Source organism: Pomacea canaliculata, linkage group LG2 (assembly GCF_003073045.1).
Source record: "Pomacea canaliculata isolate SZHN2017 linkage group LG2, ASM307304v1, whole genome shotgun sequence".
Taxonomy (NCBI): Eukaryota; Metazoa; Mollusca; class Gastropoda; order Architaenioglossa; family Ampullariidae; genus Pomacea; species Pomacea canaliculata.
In genome coordinates, this window is record NC_037591.1 from 13441613 (window position 1) to 13465882 (window position 24270).

At 36.5% G+C, this 24270-nt stretch overlaps 2 protein-coding genes across 2 annotated transcripts in view; both read left to right on the forward strand.

The window, feature by feature from the left end:
- LOC112556491 (trithorax group protein osa-like) overlaps positions 1-10012 on the forward strand; it is a 63551-nt gene extending 53539 nt beyond the window's left edge. Inside the window, 3 exon segments of the mRNA XM_025225542.1 lie at positions 1929-2063; positions 2707-2859; positions 3587-10012. Coding sequence (XP_025081327.1) covers positions 1929-2063; positions 2707-2859; positions 3587-3757 — 459 coding nt within the window. The 3' untranslated portion in view covers positions 3758-10012.
- Positions 10013-13624: 3612 nt separating this feature from the next.
- LOC112556492 lies at positions 13625-23535 on the forward strand. Its single transcript, XM_025225543.1, has 13 exons — positions 13625-13853; positions 14505-14576; positions 14986-15015; positions 15549-15739; positions 16135-16223; positions 16813-17073; positions 17524-17654; positions 18092-18239; positions 18368-18504; positions 19239-19467; positions 19757-19879; positions 20275-20501; positions 20711-23535. The coding sequence occupies exons 1-13, from the start codon at positions 13729-13731 to the stop codon at positions 21417-21419; spliced, it is 2472 nt and encodes an 823-aa protein (XP_025081328.1). The 5' UTR covers positions 13625-13728; the 3' UTR covers positions 21420-23535.
- The last annotated feature ends 735 nt before the right edge of the window (positions 23536-24270 follow it).

Genomic DNA, 24270 nt, shown 5'->3' on the forward strand with positions numbered 1-24270 from the left:
CAGGGCTGTCCCTGTCAACCTCAGTCTTTCTCATAACTTTTTGATCACTGAACATTTGTCCAGGCACAACAGATTAAAATCATATGGATGGATTTTTTCGTTTTGTGACAACCCACAATGGCTGGCAACCCTGCTTCATGTAGTGTTGCTTTCAGAGAAAGGGGAGAATACTGCGTTCCCCCTCCTCCCCTCCCCCTTACACACACGCATTGTGAATGAAAGGCCGAGGTAGGCAAGTGGTCATTTATAGATGAGTGGGCATGGGAGGTAATTGCCCCTGGATGCCTGCGTAGCTAGTCTCTTCGCGCTTGTTATGTCAACAGTGGATTGACACCTCTGTGTTTCGGTCAGGCAGCACCGCAGTAGTCATCATCATTATTAACTTTTCTATTGAAAGAAAAACAACGGGAAATTCCGCTCACAAATTGTGCCGCTTAACTGCCAGCTCTAACACACACACGCGCAAATAACAGTTTGTGTTGAAGCAACCTGTTGGGTGAACAGTTGGTTGGCACGTCACGAGTGGTGGCACTTGCATGGGTCTGTAGGCAATTCATACAACAACTGCTACAAGAGGACTTCGTCAACAAGACCTGAGTTCTGCATTGTGAACTGACTCTTGTGCGTGTGTGGGCAGAGCGGGGACTGGGTATAGTCAGTGATAGTAAATAGTACCTGGCAGGTTGGCCGATAATGATGTATTGTCTGTCTTTCCAGAGCGCACAAACCCTAAACTTACTGTTGGTTATGTGTACATTTTTTTTTTTACTTTTGAAGGTCCATCGTCAAACTAGAGTTTGATTCGCCGTTGAAACTTGTGCAGGTAACATTGCGATTCATTGGCGCGTGCGCGCACACACACACAATACATGAAGAGGAGAGTTTTCAAGCGTTGACTATAGGGGACAACTTTGAGTTTTTCAGACTTTAACACTGTTCGTGAAGCCTGCCAGGTCAGAACAGTCTTCCTAAGGTTACTCAGCAGGTTGGTGGGGGTAGGTGGGTCCAAGGAGTATGGCAGTTGTGCTATGTGAGGCTGGTGGGGAGGGTTGAAGAGCGAGACAGCGCGGGGCAGGAAGGAAGAGAGACAAGGGAGAGAAGGCAGGCGAGACACTGAGTTGTCGGGGAGAAAGCAAGCATGGCCGGTTGACTCTGCAGTAGTGTTGGTGGCTGCTGACACAGCGCATTGTTTCTGCTGGCCCAAATATATTTGCCCATTAGAGGGACCGGCAGATGCAGGGGCTGTCTGAAAACGTGAAAAGGGAAAAGGTTTCTCTGGGTAGAGGGTTGGAGGAGCAGAAGGCTGCATCAATAGAGCCAGTCAGGGGAGAGAAGACATGAAAAAGTGTTTGCTGCTGACAGGATGTGTTACAGGATGGTGCATGGAGATGTGTGCCTGACGTCTGTGTTCATAACTTCTTGATGCGGAAACTCCCACCTCCCCCATATCCTTGTATACCTCTTCTCTCCCTTATTTTAACAGGTTCACAGATGCACCTCATGTTTACTCTCATTGTGTTTTCCATCACATCAGACCCTTTTCTCTCCACTGTTTACTAGCCTTTTACTGGTCATTAAAGACAGCTTAAACTGAATGTTGCCCTTCATGTTCTGGTACCTATTAAAGATGTAAGATATATTCTTCTTCAGGATTTACATTCGATACCTTCATCCCGTTGTGTGTGAGAGTATGTGTGTTCATATATTCCAGAGGCTGTAGTGAAATTGTATCCATATTTATGTATAGAGCTCCATGTGCATGTATTTATATAAATCTGTTGATTTTATATATATATTGGATTCTGCTTTAAAATATGTATATAGTGACAGATACTCGCACTTTTGCTAGAGCTATGCTGAAGCAATAAAGAAATCATTCAATCATAGTAATGGTTCAGATGATATTAACTCTTGTTTACCTCCAACAGGGCCAGCCTACAGGCATGAATGGATGCAGCCCTTTGCTAATGGCAGGCGGAGGACAGATGGGGGACATGGGTATACCAGCTCCACTTCATATCATGACTACCATGGGCCCTCCCACTAAGGTCATGGTGTCATTGGTGAGTGATGCTTCCTGGAAAAGAGAAGCATGTGTTGTCTACATCCTTTTCTAGAGTACTTAATCATAATCTACCCTCACCAAAAAAAACAACAACAACAAACCCTGTTCATGTTCACCAGATTGTTAACTTTGGTTCACTCTTTCAGAATGCTGCTTCTTGTATGTAACTGTGCTTAAATTTTTTCCCCATAAGAATTACTGAAGTGTTTATAGCAAGAGCTCTAGTAACTAGCTAAGGTCTCCTACCACCATTGACACACCTAGCAAGAAGAACTTCCATTAAACTTACACAAAAAAATAAAAGCCAATAATACACTAATGCTAAAGCCACTGCATAATATATGATCTTGTAAATATGCAAAAATATTATAATTATGACCTGTGGTGCATTTTTTCTTGTTTTATGCAGTTTGATTATTGAAATTATTTATAGTTAACCAAATTTGTTCCTCTTAGGGCAAAGGTAGGGCCAGATGTAAAAAATTACATTATTTGCTAACCTTTCATAAATAAAGAATCATTGACTTACAGAAATAGTGTTTTTCCATGTACTGGATTGATATTCTGCCAGTTTAGTTTAATCAGCGAACTGACTGTGCTGTTTGTGTGATTCCTAACATGCATACTTTTGTAACTGACAGGGTCAAGGGAGTTTTGTATCACCAGGAATGGCTGGTGCTGTGGCCTTCCGACAAATGAAAGATGGCCCAGACATGCTTGGAGAAGGGTCAAGTGTGGTGGGAAGCACTGGACAGAAGACAGAGTCAAAGAAGCACCCTAGCCTTCCTAAAGAGGTAAGTAGTGGCATAAAGGGCTTGAAGAGTTTACACACACACTATTGTTTATAAGAGTTTAATGTTTGAGAAGCATGTTTGATTGTCCACCTGCCTGGTGAACTGTCACGCTCACTGCAGACAATGCTTTAAAAAAATTCTGTGCATTACTTACACAAATATCCAGGGCTGCTGAGAAATTGGAAATTACTAAACCACTTTGAAAATTAATGACCATGCTTAGTGGCACCCACTTTAACAGAATAGCTGAATATTACATGTCAAAAGTCAGAGACGATAACAGTAGCCAGGAGAGGTTTTTCGGAGGTTCGTGATGCAGGTCACGAACCAGCTTTTGACTCATTCTGTATGAAAGAGCATCTAAGTTTTAACATCTAAATACCTTTTTTTTTATACTTTTCTTTCAGACAGTTTTGCTGTGTTTCATTTTAAAACCTAGTCAGTTGACAGCATTTTTTTTTTATATCTTAATGCATTCCCAACTGTAGACATTTTCCTTTTCTCTTCTATACATTTTTTCTCATGAAAATTATGCTGCTAATCAATTTTGATGGCAGGTGTGATGTTCTGTAAACCATCAACACTTCTTTTTTAGTTCATATTTATGTTTTCTTTTTGTGGGCTGTGATTTGCAGATATGTTTTGGTTTTAAATTTAGATGTAAAGTGGTTGCAAAAGTTTAATGGAAGGAAGCCAGAGCTTATATTTGTTCTTCTCTTTGAAACAGGCGGTGTCTTTAATGATGGAGTGGCTGAGGGGACATAAGGATAACCCATATCCTAATGACGACGAGAAAGCCATGCTGATCAAACAGACAGGGTTGACCATAAATCAGATTAACTATTGGTTCACCAATGCACGACGACGCATTCTACCGAAGTGGGCACAGTGCAAGTGACCTTCCCTTATGTGCTGACTGTAGCCACAAACATTTCTGAAGGCCAGACATCAAATGTGCTCCCTTTTACCCCTTGTGCTGTGTATGTGTGTGAGACTGTGAGTGAGTGTGTGTGAGAGAGAGAGAAAGGCGAATCCCTATCTCCCTGTCTCCCAAGAGACAGAAAACTTCTTGAGCTTCGTAATAGAACAGCCTCGTCTTATCTCCTCAGTCATGAAATATGTGAGATAATGGTTGTGGTTCTTTCAGGTTTTACCAATCTTATGACTGCTTTGTTTAGCGTAATACCTCTGTTATGTCAGTGACAAAATACACATAAAAGCTGCTGTTTGTTTCATGAGGTCAAGTTGAACTTGACCCTAAAATGAGTCTGGCTTTAGTAAGGCAAACAGTCAGTGGAATGTGAAGCCATTTCAGCTGTTGTGAATTGCTGCAACAAAACCCCACCTTTCTCAACCCCCTTACAAATATGGCAAAGTACTTAACACAGGACTTGATAGAGGCATTATGTTGCTGGTGATAAAATCAGAACTTACACACAAATTTGGAGTAGGTCTTAATATCTTGAGGTCTGTTCATGGTCATAACACATTATTTAAGTTTACCCATCCGTTTTTTTTTATGTAAGAGAAGAAAAAGAAAAGTTGAACTAAGTGTATCTTTCATTTGTCTTGTTTTCTGACAAAGAATTGCTTGTGTGAAAGGCCTTTTGGCTATTGGTTGTGTTAATTAGGAAAAAAGACACATTAATGCATTCAAACACAATTCTTTCACTGGTTATACAGAGGACTTAACTATTTTGATCGCATTCTGATGAGAGGGAGGCATAACAACGTTTGTTTACTGTCATATCAGCAGTGTGAAAGGATATTTAGATTAGAAGTGATTAAAAAATTGGATTTATTCACTCAACAAAATCTTGCCTACTCACCTCAGTAAGTTTAAAGAAAGGATGACAAGTTTTTTTGACAGAAACTGTTGAGTGTGTGCAAGATGTGTTTTGATAAATTGTCATATCTGCAGCAAGAAAGTTTTTTTTCCAGGAAACTTGCCTTTCTCACTCACAAGTGGTTTTCTGCTAAATTTTTTGCAGTCTTGTTACACATCCACACGGTGAAAATGAGTGTTGCTGGTGTCTGTTTTTCTGTCCATTATAGCGTCTTCACACTCTCCCGTTATGCAACCAGCTTTTGCTGTTAGATGGCGCTGACAGATTGTTTTTAACTGGGCTGCCTTAGGAGGTAGATATGAAATGTGTCAACTGTACTGCCTGTTTTTAATCAATGCATGGAGTGTCTGCTTATGGCTAGATGGCTTTTATAGTGATATACTGCACAAAATATATTTCCTGTTTTGTTTTTAGATGTGGAGGATGAGCTGTTGGATCGGTTTTAATTTTATGCAGCATTTGTTGCTAGTGATGTCTCTTTTATGTGTCTCATGAATTATGCAGTTCCTTTCAAGGGAAAGATAATGAGTATGCATGTGAGTGTATGTGGGTGTGCAAACATTCATGGTCATATTTTGAAATAAGTTGCAGCAGGCATGTATGTGTGGAGTGAGAGACAGAAGGGGAAGGATTTTGATAAGTGGTCAGCACAAGCAGACACATATGATACGTGTGCCTTTGAAACAAAAGCTAAGAGTTGTATTCACATTACTTATCAGATTCTCCAAGGATAGAGTGGGATGATGTAGAAATAGACAAGTAGTTTAACACACGAAGGCATTATCTTATTGTCTCAGTTCCTATAGCTGTACTAAAAGTTAAAGTGTTGGAACACTGTGATTGATTGATTGTTGGTGTTTTAGGTTGAGTCAGGAAATCACAGTAAGGTTGAACACTAAATCTCTCTGTCTTCTGTGTACTACTACATCATCATCATCATTACCACCTCCTCCTCCTTCTTCTCTTCTCTACCACATACAATTTGTATGAACTTCTTTGTTTTGCCCTATAAAATAACTTGCATCACAAGCTCGCCTCAAGAGGTCTGGCTTTGTAAACATTTATGGGACATAAGTGGCTGCTTTTGTCTCGCTTACTTTCTTGGTCAAATAAGGAAAGGGATTCCCAAAGAGAAAAAAAAAATCTGTTAAGTGTTTCCGTCCATAAAGCTTTTCCTTTGAGGACTCTAAGTGGAACTTAAAGCCACAAGAGGTGGGGATGGACTAGACCTCTTGATGTGAGAGGCAAGGAGAAACTGAAGAGAGAGAGACAAAATTCAGTTACTTTTGTTCAAAACCACAGAGCTTGTGTTTTGTCTTCACTGACATTGTTGCAGTTGCTACCATCATAAATCTCTTTTAAAGAGGTCAGCTCACAAGTCAACTTGATTCTCAAGAGGTCACTTGTTTAAAGTTGTTGTAAGCGTAGAGTTTTGTTTGGAGTCATGGTGAGCCAAAACGTTTAACTTAGTGTCTGCACCATAGAGTTATTACTGTAACAGATCAGAGCTGAGTTAGATTTTCACTCGAGGAAAGTGGATTCTTAAGTCTTATAGTTAGCATAATGCTGGTATTCTTCGAAACTCACTAGGTGGTGTTTTTAAGGGCAGGAAAATGTCATGCAATAATTATAGATGTTGTCGTTTTGGTGATTTTTTATAACGTTGCTATGCATTGTTTCATCCTACCAATGGTATATGCGATGACTTGCCACTTTCCTTTTATCATCATCGTGTTCATTGATGTTGCATAAAGCAGGCAGCAACAAAGCTTTCTGCCATAGACTTCAATGTGAACATGCATGAACATGAACCCATGAACACCTCTTTCGCACACATTATTTTCCAAATTCTTGCTCTTTTCTCAGTTTCAATCTTAGTTCTTGAAACACCTTTCATTTTGTCAAAGGCATTTACATTTGTGGAAACAAAATTGATCATGGTGTACTTCTGTGTGCTTGTTACAAGCAAAGTGTTAGGAAATGCACAGATTATGTAATATTATTAACTGTTTGTTGATCTATGTTTGATGTATCATCTGTCAAATTGCAAACAGGGCTGTCCTTGTTTAAATGCTGCTGTAGAATAGGATGACTGAAACAAGTACAGTCAAGTGCCTTATTGAATGAAATTTTTCTTCTGTTATATTGTTACCACTGCACCTTTCCTAGTTATGTGCTTGATCTCTTTCTTGTCTTTATTTATTGAAGTACATACCAAACTTCCAGCTGCTGTCATCCTTGCACTGATTATGGAAAATACGTGGGAAATTTTAAAATAACAGGCAATGTTCTTACTCATTATAGCCATGAAAATCTTGTGTGTTGAGTGTAACTTTCCAACGAAGCATTGGAAAATTGGAATATTTTATATTGATAGGGTTTTGTTTTTATATAGCATTGCCAATGGCAACCTTTAAAAATTCGGATTGTAGATTTTTAATTGCATATTGTATAGAAAGAGTGAAACTGTAAGATATAAGATCTGTCAATGAATTCGCCTGTGTGCTATCTTCTATGGCTGATTCGCCATTAGCTATCAATCTTCCGTTTGTTGTTTGATGGATAAATTATGCACTTCTTTCAAACCATCTGGCCATAGAGTGAATGGTTTCTGTATTATTAAGGAAGTGCTGCTTAATTGGGCTTTTTTTTAGTATTCATTTCGTTTAGAGACTCCCAGTTTTACTTCTGAATGTTGGCTTTTTAAAAGCAGGCAAAAATTGTGTTTTGAAGACTGTCATAAATTAAAAATTTCAAAGCATAGGTGTGTTTAGGTGCATGTGAAAGGCATTTTGGTTGGGTATGGAAATTGTGCATCACATCTTGTTATCCCAGGTCCAAATTTTCTGGTTTAAAAATATGGTTTCTTAGCTGGCTGCAGTTCCAAATGACAGAACCTACTTGCATCTGAAGTGAAGCATTGTGTGATCTTTGACAGAATTTTACCAACTATACATAACTAATGCAGTAAGGCTGTACAATTACTGTATCTGTAATTACACCTGAGTTTTGTACTAGTCACATTGAAGAGATGACATGCATGCATCATCTACTAAAACTTAGGATGTGTGCATGCACGCTCTTAAGTGTACTTCTTCAGAATGCACAAATCACTTGTCACCTGAACTTAATATTTATCAGCAAATGCCATACAGTTGTCTCTAGAATTTTTTTGTAAGCTAAAGCCATATGGATTTTTCCAGTTAACAATAAGAGAAAGAGGCAGTGGAAGGTTAATCTTGTTGCTGAGAAGATTCTTGACTGGTGCTTAAGATACCTGTAATCAAAATTTGCCATCAAAGTATTGAATGATACTTACCATGGAACAATTTTTTTTATTTCCTGGAGAACATCTTCCTCTCTTGAATGAATTTAGATGTCCTTGCACAACTTTCTACATTTTTGAGAGACAAGCCATTCAATCAAAAAAAAAGAAGTAGTGACAATTATGGCAATCACTCTTTGCCAATATTAAAATGGTTAATATTTGTTCTTTCATGAAATGAATTTGCATTTTCTTCCATATATTTGAATATGACTGCGCTTCAGTCATGTCATGGAGAAGAATAGGCAACAGGGCATTTGATGAGGAATTTTGTACCACTCAGTATTTAAACTTTTTTGGTCAGTGTTTTTGTTATTTGTTTAAGTAGAAGAGAGGTTGTAAAGAAATAAACAGGGTAGGATAACAGGGCCTATTTTCTTTTGTACCTGAACTTCAGAAACAAGTGTTCAAGTTTTCCAAAATAATTTAATTACATTCAGGGTTTGAAGCGACAAAAGAAAATGTATATTTTCCTTACTGAGACAAAATACTAAAACCTGTATCTATTGTTGAGTGAAAAAAGTTTGCATTTCTTAAAACTTAAATTAATGCTGTTAAAATTTTAAAGAAGCTCAGAAGAGGGTCTGTACAAAGACTGTAATCTTTTTTTTTTTTTCAATGACAGGAATGACACTAGCAGCATGAACCCTGCATCTTGTTAATGTTGGTAACTTTCAGTGCAACTGCAGCCAACATCCGCCTTTCACAGAAACCTTTGCATGACTTAGTGTATGTGTTGTGTGTTTTATGAAATATTATTTATTGCTGTAGGAGAATCAGTCTTTTATTGGATATTTGTTTTTAGTCCCATTTCAGTTACAAACAGATCTACTTAAACAGCTAATGAAAATAATCCAACTTTGCCACATGGGGGTTAGATTTTGACACTTGTTTGAGGTGTTGCCATTGTGTTCTTGACTATTATGTTCTGGGAATTTTGTGTTGTTCTTGAACATTATTTCTGGACCACATCAGTTTAGTCTTTGTGACACTTATACAATTTATGCATTTGAGAAAGAGAATTTCACATTAGGTTTTTATTGATTTGTGAGCAGGTCTGAAATTTTGTTTGCTTTGGTGTGGTGGTTATAGAAAGGGTTTGTGTTTGAATGAGCTAATGTGGGTGAATGCTATTCTTGCTTTACAAAAGCATTTAAAACACAGCAGGTGGGTACCTGTTCTTCCTGGCAGTGGAAGTTCTGAATGTTCAGGGCGATTTTGGAGTTATACTTGCATGTGATGTGCATAGGATGTAGCAAGATTACCACCATTCATGTGGTTTACCTCTGTCACTGCTGTAGTTGTAGCTTGTTGACAGTGTAGAAATGTTTGTATATAGCAAGGAGACACCACAATAACTTTGTTATTTTTTGCATTTTATAGAACATTATACACAACAAGTTTTTATTACATATACATAGTTTGGCTGCTTTGTTTGGTTTGTTGTGATTGTGATTGCTGTGTTTATTAAGCGCATCCTCTCCCACTGTAATGCTAAACTGGAAAAGAGTTTAGTTGGATGCTGTGAGGATATGATTCAGATTCTGAGAGTGGTAAGCACTTATAAAATTTATTCAGGAGCTGTGAGCAGGTAACATTTGTCTCTAGATGGTCAGCTCATGGTACCTGTTTCTTTTTGAGGAAAGTTGCTTGTTTAAAACAGCAGTCTAAGTAAAAATGAAATGGAAGAAGTGTATTTAAAATATGAAATATAATTTGTGTTGTGTTGATCTTAGTTTTTGAATTTAGTGTTGATGGAGGATTATTAGTAATGTTGGTAGAGGGGGCGACTTGAAAATTATGTGGACAAGAACAAAATGAGCCAATTTTAATAATCAACAACAAAAAAAAACCACCAACTTTAAATTGCATGAGAGGTTCATATCATTGCAGCATCACTGATAAGGCAGTTTATATCATTGTTGCAAGTTTTAAGAGCTTTCATTAAGACGGATCTGATGAAATAAAAGAATTTTTATCACTTCTGTCTTTGGTTATAAACTTAGTTATAAACATAAAGCTAGGGCTTTTTTGTTGTTGTTGTTGCTGCTGTTAAAGTACTAAATTTACACATGCATCTGGTAATTTACTCAAGATCTGCAAGAATCTATGATGAAATCTGTAACAAGCAGTAATATTTGTCAAATCTTGTAGGCTAACATTAACATGGGGATTTTTACCTGGTCTTTATCAGTGGCATCTCATTTTCTTGCCAGATCTTCCATTAAGTCGTGTCTTTCAGAAACTTTGCTTACTCGTGTTCCATTTCGGCATGATTGTGGTCAACTTGTTGTTGACCACTGGATTTCATCTTTCATCTGTCTGAGAAATATTTTTCAGACATTGTTTTTTGTCCTTGGTCAGTCTATTATTTACCCAGCCATTTTCCAGGATGTGAATAGTTAACATACCTTGTTTGCAAATTCTAGAGCCAGCCCCTCTTTATAGTGCATTTTGCTTTTTTTTTTTCTTTTTGAATCAGTTATTGACCTCTGCTTCCCATTTTGGTTTTCAACTGGTGTTGATTACCCTTTTGCTTTTGCATTTCTGTTTTTCACTTAAAGATAAAATGCAACCTCTTTTTGATTTTTCCTACCAGCAAAATTTTATTTTTGGAAGCAAGGAAAGAATGGTATACATAGATCTGAGTGAAACAAATAAGGGTTCTTGTGAAGATGTCTGGTATAATAAAGCTGACTACTCTATATCCCTTCCTGGCTACTCCCATTTTAGGAAAGCAACGCACAGGAATTTCATGAAGGTCAGTTTGTAGGCTTCTTAGAATTTCAGAAACAATATTATTTTGGGCAACACATCCAAGGATGATGGTGCCGCTGTATGTGCTGCAGAATTTTGGGCATTGATTGGGTGTCAGTTTAAAATCTGTCCATGATTTATTTTGCACTGCCAGATGAGCAGTTCTGATTTTGCTTCATGTTTGGGATCTGGTCACAATAGTCAAAGATGTTTTGGCCTACTTGCAAGCATATGCTTAAGTGCCTTTTTATGTTTTTCCTTTCCTGAAATTCAGGTGTTCTAAAAAATGCATTTTGTAAATAATGTTAGAACAGTTAAAAATTAGTAAAACATGATCTCCACAAAAGACTTCTGAACAAAACTTGCACTTGGAAATGGGCAAGGTTTGTAGGATACTGTTTTGTTTTTCAAGATGTGTAAAAATTGCAACACGTCAATTTTTTTTTCTTTTGTAACTGATGTTTTGCCTCATCCATCTTTGTAGTATAATAACCTTGCTATACTTTCTGTCTTTTGCCATCATCCCACATTCACTGTGCAGATTTTCTCCCATTCATGTGTTCAGATTCAAAGCATGGGGTTGTCAGTTTGCTGTATTTTGTTTCATCATATATTGCAGTGCTCCTGTTAGTGTTGATTTTTCTGTCCTACTTCTAAGCAACATTTGTGAAGGAACAGGATGATATTGGCCAGTGGACCGTCCAGTTGCATCGTTTCATTTGTTGTATATTCAACAGTTTCCCCTGGCCAGTTTGTCTTCTAGAGTGGGTCGAACAATGTGTGTACAGTTTACAACAGTGTACATTTAAAAGTGAGCACAGGGACCTAATGATTGAATGCATTGAAACTTTAATGTTAGTGTCATGCACAAGTAGATCTTTTTGGCAGTGGAAACATGATGTGCTGCATTTATACTTGTTTTATGCGTTTTGAATGTGTAGAAAGTATGAGTGTTTGACTAAGCATCACAGCTGCTGATGCAGTTTGTCCACAGAGAGATGGCTGGTTAATTTTAGCACCATGCCTTAGCTTTTTTTTTTTTTTTTAGCAAGTCACTGAAATCTTGATCACTGCAGCTGCTTTGGGGTTTGTTTGTCCTGCCTCCCCTCTGTGCAATTGAAGACCTCTATACAAGGATTCCTGCAAGTACCACACAGACACACATTCATACATGCACACACACCCCAGCCCCACAAAAAAGCTAAAGACTGAAAGCCTTGCTAATATTGATGTTAGTTAAATCAAACTGTGCAGCATGCTGTGCCTTGACGTTTGGGTTTTTCACGTCTTCTTTATTTTCCTTGTGTTTTTTTTTTTTTTGGTGATACCATAATGTGGTACAGTGTTTAGTGACAAAACTACAACATGAAACCATTTGTGACATTTACATTTTGTAATTTTTATGAAATCTGGAAAATAAACACCAGAGGTATACAATTAATCCCTGTGTAAGCGTGCATGCATGGATATGAAAGAACTGTGACAGGAAGAGAGGCATACAATGTTGATTTCTATGCAGAATTCTATCACAGTCACTGTATAATCATCTTCAAATGGACTTCTGACCAGCTGGTGCTGGATTACTAATACATCAAAGACTAAACTTCAGTGCTATAACACCAGCTCATGTTGGCATTCAGAGACTGTAGATATTTCATATCTTTCACCTTTACATTTTCTCACCGTGTCTTTGAAAATTCATGTATGATATTACTGTCAAATTAAAAGAAAAATTACAATTTAAAAAGTACAGTTTTCAGCGCCTATTTGTATTTTTCAAAAACATTGCGGAAGTTAATGTTGATAAAAAATACATTTCTCCAGAAGGAAAAGACTGGCATCCCACTACACATTTCAAACATAAAGTCATGCAGATGGAAAATTGTTACAGTGTATTCTATGGCAGAAAGATAAAGGTACATGTGGATCGTGGGCAATATAGCTGATGTAAGATAAAAACATTCCAAGATTTGATAGTTGCGTACAGATCACCACACTGCAGTGACTGTTGAATATCCTGATTTGGAGAAGTAAGAAATGTGGATTTAGAACTACACTGTTAAAAACTGCATTTATCTTACTATTTGTTGGTGAACCTAGCGATAAACGATTCTGTTCTTAAAAGCTGCTACTATTTCCCTTCAATGGTGAGAACAATTTCACTAACACCATTGAAGAATTAACTATCAACTCCTTCTGCTCACTCAGCAGCCGAGTGGCAAAAATTAAGGTCCTGCATTATTGGGAAGGTAATTGCCGCAGGAAAGAAGGAAAGATAGAAGCTCGGACTCAATCTACCCTGGACACGCTGAACCACTAACGTTCACTACCCTTTTGAGTCTTTGCCTTTACTTAACGAGGTAATGCAAATCTGTAGGAAAACATTACATTAAATTTATTTTTACGCTGAGCTTGATTTAAAAAAAACAAACAAACAAATAAACGACTGAATCGTACCTTTTGTGGCCCCAAAGCGTTCTCTGATAGCTGTCTACTGTCCTTATGGAAAGAAGTCAGTTTTTTTGTTTTATACTAGACTACGAAACACAACTCTTTATTATCCATAGCAAAAGTGTTAGACAAGTAGCTTCCCCTTTTCCTTGCCTTGATAACATAATTTTCCCTTCGTGCGAGTTGTAGACTGGGTAAAAAAATCCACTCTGGAGTGTTGGTGGAGGGCTTATATAAAACAGCAAATTGAAACCATATATTTTTTTTAAAAGTCAAATCTAGAAAGAGAAAATAATTAAAAATATTAATTTTAAATTTAGATACTATGTCGCTGTAAGGGAAATAACTCCTGATCTTATCCTTTTTTAATTTCCGGTAACAACCACCTTAGCAACCGCTACGGATGACCAGTAAGAAGCATATAAGACACATATAAAGGAACTGGTTATTTACATCCAAGTTGTTGCACTTGTTTTTACAGTGGTCAGAATGACCTCTCTGGAGTTATTTCGACAATCAGAATACAGTCCTAGAGAACAAAATGAATGGGGGACAGGACAACCAAAGGAACACAGGGATCTCTGGGTGCCCAGGAATGCTACCTGGACATATACGTGAGTATCTCAATCGAGATGTTTTTCTCTTGCCTTTCTTTTTCATTTTAAAGGGAAATTTTTCTTTCCAGATGCTCTTAAACAGACTAACAAAACGACTTTTTAGTAAATCTAATGGATTCTACATTGTACCCGTGTCACGGCTAAAACTTACATTCGCGTGTTTCACCTTTAATTGTTTTTTTCATACTTAACTTGGAAACACTTGCAGACCATTTAGTAAGTATAAGCTGTCTCAAATACCACTATATGCTTCTGGTTATGAATCTGAGAGAAAGAAGTTGTTGAGGATAAAGGAATTATTATATTATTGTATTGAATTAATTTAATTCCCTACAAGCGTCTTTATAAGATATAAAAACACAAGTTTATTTTTTATTTCTTATGCATAATAGTTTAATGAATTATACACTGCTTGAGGCAATAAATATGTTCATTACTATAATCATTTAGATCGAAGTACAATCTTATAATTTCTGTGCAGTGTATTATACAGAATGTTGTAAAAAATAGTGAAGGTTGTAAAGAACAAAGTACAAAATAACAAAAAAGTTTATGCTCATGGACATAATAAAAATAAAAAAAATCAAGTGAGTAAGATGTTGAGAAGTGATGCAGCAGCAAATTTCATGAATAAGTTTTTTTTTCTAGCGGTGAACCTAATGAGCAGAGATACACTTTGACTCAACTAAAGCGAAGCAATATTCGCAGCACAGATGAACTGTAAGTATTTTTTTTTAGTTGCTTTGTTTTTTAAAATTATATACAAATATATATTTCTAGTAAGAAAGCCACATTTACTTGGTGGTTAAGCGAGAAACTTTGAACTTTGAATGCATAATCATTGGAGTAATTTGTTGAAATTTACTTTTTTATTAAAGTCGAAAAACTTTTTGTAACATGATGAGGCGAGTAATTTTTCTTCTGTCAGTACATGGATGAATGAACATAAGTCTTGACTATTATGAATTTTTAGATATCTCTTTCAATGATCCTTCCTTCTTTTTAAAGTGAGTGTGAATTTTATGTTTTGTATGTTTGTAAATTAGAGTGTTTGTGTGTGCTTGTGTGCGTTTGAAGCCAAAATAGGTTATGTTGATTTAAGCATAGTTTTTTTTGCTTCTTCTTCCAGAGTTCCTCGACCTCAAGATTCTGTTATGGTGTAAGATTTTGATTTTTTTTTTTAATTGTGCACACTCATTTATATATATGTGTGTGTGTGTGGTATGTGTGTGCATGCACGTGCTTGCATGTTTAGATTGATACAAAATCAAATTAGGACATTATGAACAGTGTCTAAGAAATTCAACCAAATAGGCAGCAGTTGGTGATAGTTGTAAATATATAGCAATGTGCCCATTAACATTTATTGCTTTGGGTCTGATGAAGCAGGTAAATAGCACAGATGCAAAATCGTAGGTCACCTATTTTTAGATCCTTAACAGAAAGCTTGAACTTTAAAATAATGAAAATTGCCTTCCTTTTGCTTCCCTAGCAAAGCCACGATTGTGGCTCAGTGTGCTCAAAGGGTTAAGAATTTTAGCCTCTCAGAGGATAGAGTCGCATAAGCTTTATGCTCATCTTTGCAAACATGCTGTTCAAGCATGCTTATCTTATCAACATTGGGCTCATGTTCCAATATAATTGTAGATGTTGGACTTTTTAATCATTTTCTGGATCTACCTCTTTTCACAGGAAAGATCTTATCAACTTACCCTTTCCAGCAGAACACCCTTACAGTTCACACATTCCTCGCTTTGCTGTCTTCCCAAAGTTTGATTCACCAGAAGATCCTAAAAGAGGTGTCGCTGCTCGAAGTGAGATGCCGATCAATGCTGAGATGCCTGCACAGCCCTATGATATTCTTGTCTTAGAGAAAACTAAAGGCATGTGTTTTTTCTTTGAATTTTATTTTTGAAATTGAAAGATCATGCCTACTGTCAGTACATTAAGAGAATATGACAGCTGATCAAGGTTCACAATAGTGACAGCTTTGTGCTCTCATTTTTGTCAATAGCACCAGTCCACAAAGACTAGATAGTTAATGACCTTGAATTTATTGTCGGAAGATGATAAATGCATTTCAAAATTTTCAAATGAGCTGATGTTTTCTAACAGAGACATATAGTTTTTCATTTGGGATGTAGCATGACATACATTTTAATGACTCTTGCATCAGTTGCTAATAAAGTTGTATGAAAAAAGGCCAGTATCTGCAGGAACAAGAGCATTGTGTATGCTTAGTTGAAGAGGGATCTGAATATTGTATACAATGTTTCAGGATCTGGGACAAGACATGTCATCCAAGCACAGCCCAAAGATTCTGAAAGGGAACCACTTTACTGGCCAGGAGAAAACTTTTTTGATCAAGTAAGGAATCTAAAAATTTATAGCTATTACAAAACGGCTAGATTTCAAGCTTTTGCAAAAATGAAACAAGAAGGGACAAATTAAATATTAAATACTTAAACAAAACACTTTTACATCATTATTATAATATACTAAATGCATACTAAGCAAAAATTAAATTAGTAAACAGTAAGACTAAATCATATTGTCTGAACCAAAGAACATATAGCCTTAACAGGACAAGCTTGTATTCTTATTTTATAAAATTACAATCCAGAATTAATTATATAAACAAGAGTACAAGTATACACATGTACTTGTACATGCGCAGAAAGATGCATAAATTATAGAAACAGATATATTCATCTCATTTCAGAGACCTACAGGGAAGATTTGCTTACCTGTTCGGAACATTAAAAAAAGCCTAAACTTGAAGCAAGCAGTTTAGAAAAAAGCTAAAGAAATGACCAATAATTTTGTCTTTATCTTAGGCATTGTGTTTTTGTATTTAGCATTGTATTTTTATTATGTTTTTATCTTAGGACACTGCTTTAATTATATGTATAATTTTATTATGTTTTTATCTCTAGCCTTATGTTTATATCCACAGCAGGTGAAGGGACATGGTGGACGACAACAATTTTATCCTTTCCCACCTAAAGGTATAACGCCCAATCTGCAGTCACGCCCAGAAGAGATGAAGGTCAGCCTTCGCACTGCCAATGTTCTTCACAACTTGGAACGTTCCCATTGGATGACCTCTTATGACCTGGACTATACAGGACTTGGACCTTCTAACCCACTTTCCCTAGACAACCTGGACAGCAAACTTACAACCAAGATTATGACAAGGCTTGATGATGACAAACTGGTATGTCAGTAGTGTTGGAAAACAATGTGAACTATGTGTAGGTGCAAATGTAGTGGATCTCATGTTTGACATTTTAGGGAGCATGCTTATTTTCTTTTCAGAATGTTGTTTGGATTTGCATCCATCTATTTTACTGAATAATTTATAAATTTATTAACTGGAAAGTATTCATAAAATATTTCATCCTAAGACAGTTAAGTTAAAACAAATTTATTCGTGACACTACTCTCCCGAAAGAAAATATAGGTATTAATTGGTCAGCATGATTTTAATAACCAAATATAATTATTTAGAAGCCTCTTGATCAAACCTTGGCTTTGAGCCATATTGTAAAGACATTTAATACTAGACGGAGATTTGAACAATTTAAGTGCACAGAATAAAAAAAAAATTTATAGAAAAGAAAGGCTTGCAGCATAATCAGTATAGTTCTTTTTTCTTTGCTGTTAGTACCCTCATTTCATCAATACTTTTGACCCACCTCGGGGCATGGAGGGGCGACTGTCACGGAAAATAACACCAGCACCAGCGGCTCAACGTGTCCTGGAAAGCAGCAAGCCAGAGAATCCAGGATACAAAAGGTGAGTCACTTAAAGCTGAATGCAACAAGGCATGTGTGCTATATTATTAACACCAAACATGTGAAAATCTCATGACGTCACTCAAGAAACATTCTTAAATCTTAAGGCACCCACAAAACCATCACAGCCCAAATCTTAAGCCTTTTTATTTTTAACGACTTTTATGTACATAATTATCATAATGAAACTCACAGTCTCAGAAAAGGTTAAATGATGAACAAATTATGTCTAGAATTTCTCCAACAGCTTTTGGGCTTTAAGAAACAAAACTATGAAGTTAAAGTGTATGTGGGTTATCAGATGTTATGTGCACATACATAGATTTCTGATTGTCCGAGCAGGTAACGTTGATTGATTTCCTTGAAAGCGATGTCAATGTTGTAATCTGGTGGGATCACTTCAGGGGGTTACTATTCAAATTGGTGTGGTCCACTTAGGAAACCAACACTGAATGAGCGTGAAGAATATCGCTTGCTTCATGGAACTGAGTACGTCAATTTGCCAGACACCAGCAGCAGCCCATCTCAAGACATGAGGTGGCGTGAACTAGACCTGGAAGCTCGGCCTGGACCATGCCTTGAAAAAGTATGTATACTGAGGAAGATTCATTTGGCCACATGTTTTATGTCTTTAAGTTTTCATTGTATTGTTAATGACTGTCCTACAAGTCATTGTTTTCAAATGTAAAATAAATCTTTATATCTATTGAGCAGATTGAAAAAGCTAAAGCAAAACAGTTTGATGTTGCCTTCACACCACCTGGTACACCCCTACCGCCTGATGAGTTTAATCTGATTGACAGCAAAACAAAAAGAGATGAGGTTATCCAAGAAATCGAAGCTTATAACAGGTAAGTAATATATAATGGCTGGTAATTTTCATGATTTAATTCAGTGCAAGCAATATATGTATACAGTTAAAAAAATGTTCTAAGCAAAAGCCAAAGGAGACATTCGTACTGACGAAAAAAGCAGTAAGCGATTGGCCTTTTTCCCCAATTGTCTTGCTGCCAATACAGATTAAGGTATCTGTTTATCTTTTCTTTTTAGCCATTTTTTTAAAAACAATTTCATAAATATTATTCATTAGAAATGAACTTACAGCTATGGTTTTGTATGAAATAATAATTTTGAATGTTCACAGTTTGTTTTTTTGTTTGGACTCCGTGACATAGGTAGCAAGCAGTATATTTATTCTCAGGTGTTTGCATTGTGACTGCATACCACTTAGTCTCCCTTGTGACTGACATTAAGAGATGTCTCAGCAGATAACTTGAAAGTCTAATGCAAGGCAATGGTGAGAGTCTAAATTAACATAAAGGAAAATTGGATATGTGGAAAAGAAGGCATTTTTTTTTCTAATAGTCTCAGTCTCAGAAGCCCGACTTTCCTGAAATCTAACACTTTGACTGTTTCAGTCCATACCTTAGGCATTACAAGATCCTATTTTTTAGTTGCCTATTTGTCAGTGCTAGGCTATAAATGGTACTTGGGTTACTCTTATTTGTGCAAGTGAAAGGTTCTGGCAAAGTTTGCACCCTGTAAGGATTTTCGTGGTCCTCTTGGACCCTTTCTTTAATTTCAGGTGGAAACTTCTCAACATGCAGGCACCAGACCACAACATCACAGCATTAAGAAATAAGTATGAAGCACTTTTTGACAAAGAACTCCCAGACACATTCTATAACCATGGGAGTCGCTACAATGAGGAACGAGCTGGCCTATATAAGACCAGCTATGACCCACACCTGTTGACTCTTAACTTGTCAGCATCAACACCTGAGATCATAAATACTCTTCCCTTTAATTCTCAGGTAACAACATGAACATGTGCCAGAGTACTGTTAGGATAATGAGAAAGTGGCACCCCTCTGTGTTTTATATCAATAAAGCTTTGAAAGTTTAAAAAAAACAAAAACAGAATGAGAGAATGTGAGAGAGCAAGAGAAAAAGAGAGTGAGGAAAATAGACAGCATGATCGGGAAGGAAGAAAAGATAGAAGACAGAAGCAGGGAAAATAGGAAGAAGGAATAAATAAATCAAAAAATGATCTCAGCTGCAGCACCAGTACCTGACACAATAAATGTCAATATTCTTCCCCAGGGACAGACCCTGAAGGCTGAACAAGGGTCTCACTTGAGCAAGGATCTCCGAGAATCCCTGAAGTGGAGCAGAAACTTGAGCTTAAGTGCACCTGACCTTAGAAGCGACTACGAAGGACAAGAGGTGCCTTTTAAACTTTTTTTTTCCAGATCATTGCAGGTCTGTGAAGAGAAGGTAGAAGTAGACAACACAGACCAAGATATCATTGTGGTACAGGGGTATATCTCAAAAATTAAAAATAAAAAAAAAACTATGGAAGAAAGGATAAATAAATGAAGTGAATTATGAACTCTATGACTAAATGCTTGCAAAGAAAGGAGGAAAAACTAGGTGATGGGCAAAGTTTCCATGTACAGTATATATATATATATGTGTGTGCATGAGATATATATATATATGCACGCACAGGCATACATAAAAAATATGAGACAGAGGGTGGGGGAGGGAGATGAAGAAAATGATGAAAAGAACAAAGAGGACCAGTTTTTGATTTGTGTGTGTGTGTGTGTTTCTTGAAGATGTTACAAGCATACAAGGACTTGACTCGTCAGCAGCAAAGACAGTTGCTGCCTCCTGCTCCACATCAAGCAAGCACACAGATCCAGGAAAAGGATCTGCTGCAGAATAACTCAACCATGGGCAACAGCTACAATACCCTCAAATTCCTCCAGGAAAATGAGCTTGAATGCTGTGTCCGAAGTGATCCAAAGACCCTTATGTCATCAGAAAACAAGTCTCTCAGCAGGTAAGGAATTGATTAGGCTGACAAAATATGAGAGCAAGAAAGAAAGAGAAAAAAAGAGAGAAAGAGACAGAGAATATGGATCAAGATGTATGAATATTGATGACAGCTTGTGTAAAAATGCACGCATGTATGCCTGCACGCACACACACATTTCTTTACTGCTATTGGTAGATAAAATTTATAATTCAAAATGGACATTTCAACTGCAGGGTTCGTTCACGATCTGTTCCACGCCCCTCCAAGAATGTCCAGTTTTCCAGAAGCGTCACCGTAGCAACCATGTCACCAAACACTATACCAGTTTTATCAGTTGAAACGCAGCCCTTGAGTGGAGAAGAAGTACAAGATCAGGACAAGACCAATACAACCGAGTACACCAGTACACATGCTATGTACAATGCCAACAACACCCTCAACCCAAAAAGGGTTAGGGGAACACATGACATCCCGGCTGTTTTTTCTTCTCTTCCTGGAAAACTTGCAGCAGTCATTCGAGATAAAGAAGATACTCAGGTTTTCACAAATCAGTCTTCACTAAGCGGTCTAAAAGGTCAAAGGCCAGCAACCTCTAGTGGGCTATACAAATCAGAATCAAGAGATCAGTTTGAAAGTCTGTCCACCAACTTTATGCCAACCAACCTTACAGCATCCACATCCTTTGTTTCATCTTACCAAAATCAGTTTCCCGTTTACAACTTGACCTACAAACATGATCCTCGGTTTGACTGGGAGCCTGGCAGTGGCATTCCAAGGCCCCAGAGTTCATTGCTACATCTCCAGGAGAGCTTTGTTAAGTCTAAAGTGCGACAGAAGTTCCATGAACAGTTTCCAGAAATCAATCCAGACCTTCGCTTTAACATTATCAAAGGCAAAAAGCATAGTTTTGGTGGGTTCAATGCTCAAGTTATACGAGGGTAAGCAAAAAAGATAAGGGAAGGTTCCTATTTCTTTTTGTTGCATGTTTTCTAAGAATGTTGTTTTCATTGTCCTTATAATTTTAGTAAATTAGTTGGTGTTTATAATCCTGCAAAGGTATTTCTAAACTGTTCTTGCACTGAAGAAGTTAGATTTTTGAAAAGTTTAAGAAGCCATAGTCATTGTATTTCATCGCACTCATGACCAAATTGTGTGTGTGTGTGAGAGAGAGAGAGAATAGAATGTCCATTAAAGTCCTTGAAAACAGTTTCACATTTATTTTGTCATAGGATTTTTTTTTTTGTTGGCTACAGTACTGTAGTCAGCAGTGTGTTAGTTGTCACTATCTTCAGTACTACTGCAACTTTTACATTTGAAAGGACTGTGCATACATTTATGTTGAACATAACCATCTTCCACATTCTTTGTTACTGTTATGACTGCTGACAACAATGTTGTGATTTACAGTATTAAATAATTAGATGCTCAATGAAAGCTCTTGCAAAGAAGAATTGGAAATGATTATAGCATTGTTAAGCTGTCTTCATTTTCATAAACATCTGTGACATGCATTAATGTAAAGTTATCTGATGACTGTACTAACAAAGTTGATTTTTGATGTAAGAAAAAAGCGAGGCACACATCTCCCAAAAGTTGTATTAGTTACATTCTTTGCTTCACTCACTTTGTTTGCTCACTTGCAAATATCAATTTTTCTGTAATAAATATATAATTCTCTAATGAGAAAACTCTTTCTTAATCTGTTATTTTATGTCTTCTTTGTTCCATGTTTATTTTTTCCTACATCAAGATAAAACTATCTTCACCTTTGATGTTCGATGCTGTGAAATGTGTCTGAGAGATTCATTACAGTAACACAGAAATCTTATGCCTGGTGTAAGAACCATTATCTATGTAGAGACTTCACCCGTCTCAAAAGGGTAGTCCATGGCAATTCTTATGGTTGGCATAACAACCATTATTTGTATAGGACCCATCTATCCCAGGCCATGGCAACTCTACTTACACTCTTTCCTTACTACTACTGTTATCCCCTCCCAGAAATGCTGTAATCTTTGTGTCAGAATGACACTAACAAAGGGTAGTAAAGAGCTTAGAGCATGATTCTTTCTCTTGTACCTTTCTGAAAAGATTTCCATGAAATACCCTTTCTGCATCAATCAAAACATCTGCACTAACAGCAAAGGTCATTGGTTTTCTTTTTTTACTGCTGTTAATCTTCTATTTGGAACTGACAATACAAAGTTACTATATTTTCTGTCATCATTGTGGCATTTAGTATGTAATACATAGCCTAATATATGTTGTTATGCAGGTGTGTGTGATTATGTACTCACAGATACTTATTTGGTTATATATAGATACTCTGTATAAATTTATTATTTTTAGTTTTAGTTTTCTGTCTTTAGAGATTTTAGGTTTTAGACATACATAAAGTTATTTAAATTGTCTTATTAAATATAAATTAATATTGACTTTAAGATCATGTTAATAACAACTGGTTAGTTGTTTTGTTACATAATGTTGCCCACATTAATGAATCTGATATCAGCATTAATGTTTTGAATCAGTATTGTGTTTGAAGTCTGTGATATGTGAGCTATTATGTTTTTGAAAAACTGTATTTTAATGATTCCACTTAGAATGTATATGTACTTCAAGCCCACAGCTACCAGGAAGGTAGATGTTATCTTTCAGCTCTATTATTATTTACTTTATGGAAATCCTGTAATAACTTTTTAAACGTTTCCTTATGGGTTCCACCATTTTTGGAACGTATTGTAAGCTTTATTAAAATGACAGTGAAACAATGAAAGATCTCAACTTATATTAGTATTTTTATATTTTGAATGTATATATATATTTATTTATTGCAGTGAATACTTTGTGAATGACTTGCCGCATCAGTATTATACATTATGGTCTGCATATACAGCCTTCACACAACTGCTTTAATTTACGTTATAATTATATGTCTACATGTTTATTGTTACATCTTTACATAACTATATACTTTTTACTTGCTAAATAACTGATCTTCTTGTCAATTAGATATGATGTAGCATGAATTGAAATATATTCTGTGTTTATTGGTTTTGCTGAATGTTGTTTTGGTTTTCATCGTTCTGCTCTCCCACACCAATTAATTTGTCAATGGTTGAAGCTTCTGCTGAGAATATAAACAGCTTCTCAAGAGAGATATAATTTTGAAGATAGCTGATTATTGAATTATTATACATATTAGATTATTTGTTAACGTATGCACTTTCAAGGAATCATCTGTGTTAGTAACATGCATGAACAACAACCAATTGTATGTACAAAAAAGAGATGAAAAATTGCAATATCTTTACCTTTTTCTACATTCTTTCATTTAAAATGTTCGATGCCGTGTAATGTTTCTGAGGGATTCAGGCGGGCAGAAGGTGTTAACAAGAACGAATCATAAGGGTCAATGGCTTGAATATAATTGAATCTGTGGAGTAATTAAACACTGTAACATGAATTATCTTCCCTTTCCCCCACCCGCACAAAATGACATTTCTACAAGAGATTACAAACATGAATATGTATTTAATTAACATCATTACTACATTGTTACAATTTTTTTCTGGCCAGAGACGTAACGTTTATCTAACGTCCTAACTCGACGCACCCGTTGCGTACACCGCTACATCTATAACTCCATGATAACTTCGAGATCTTCCAGTGCGACGTGAGCACGTGACTGACGTACGTCATGCAGCCCAGAATGCTCCCGCGTGAGAACACACATGTGAATGAAAATTGTTTTGCAGACTTTTCTTTAGATGATTTATATAAACAAACAGAG

Coding starts and splice junctions, on each gene's coding strand:
- LOC112556492 (XM_025225543.1), top strand. CDS start 13,729: ATGACCTCTCTGGAGTTATTTCGACAATCAGAATACAGTCCTAGAGAA. Junction 14,577..14,985: donor ATTCGCAGCACAGATGAACT/GTAAGTATTTTT, acceptor TTCTTCTTCCAG/AGTTCCTCGACCTCAAGATT. Junction 17,655..18,091: donor GAGAATCCAGGATACAAAAG/GTGAGTCACTTA, acceptor TGGTCCACTTAG/GAAACCAACACTGAATGAGC.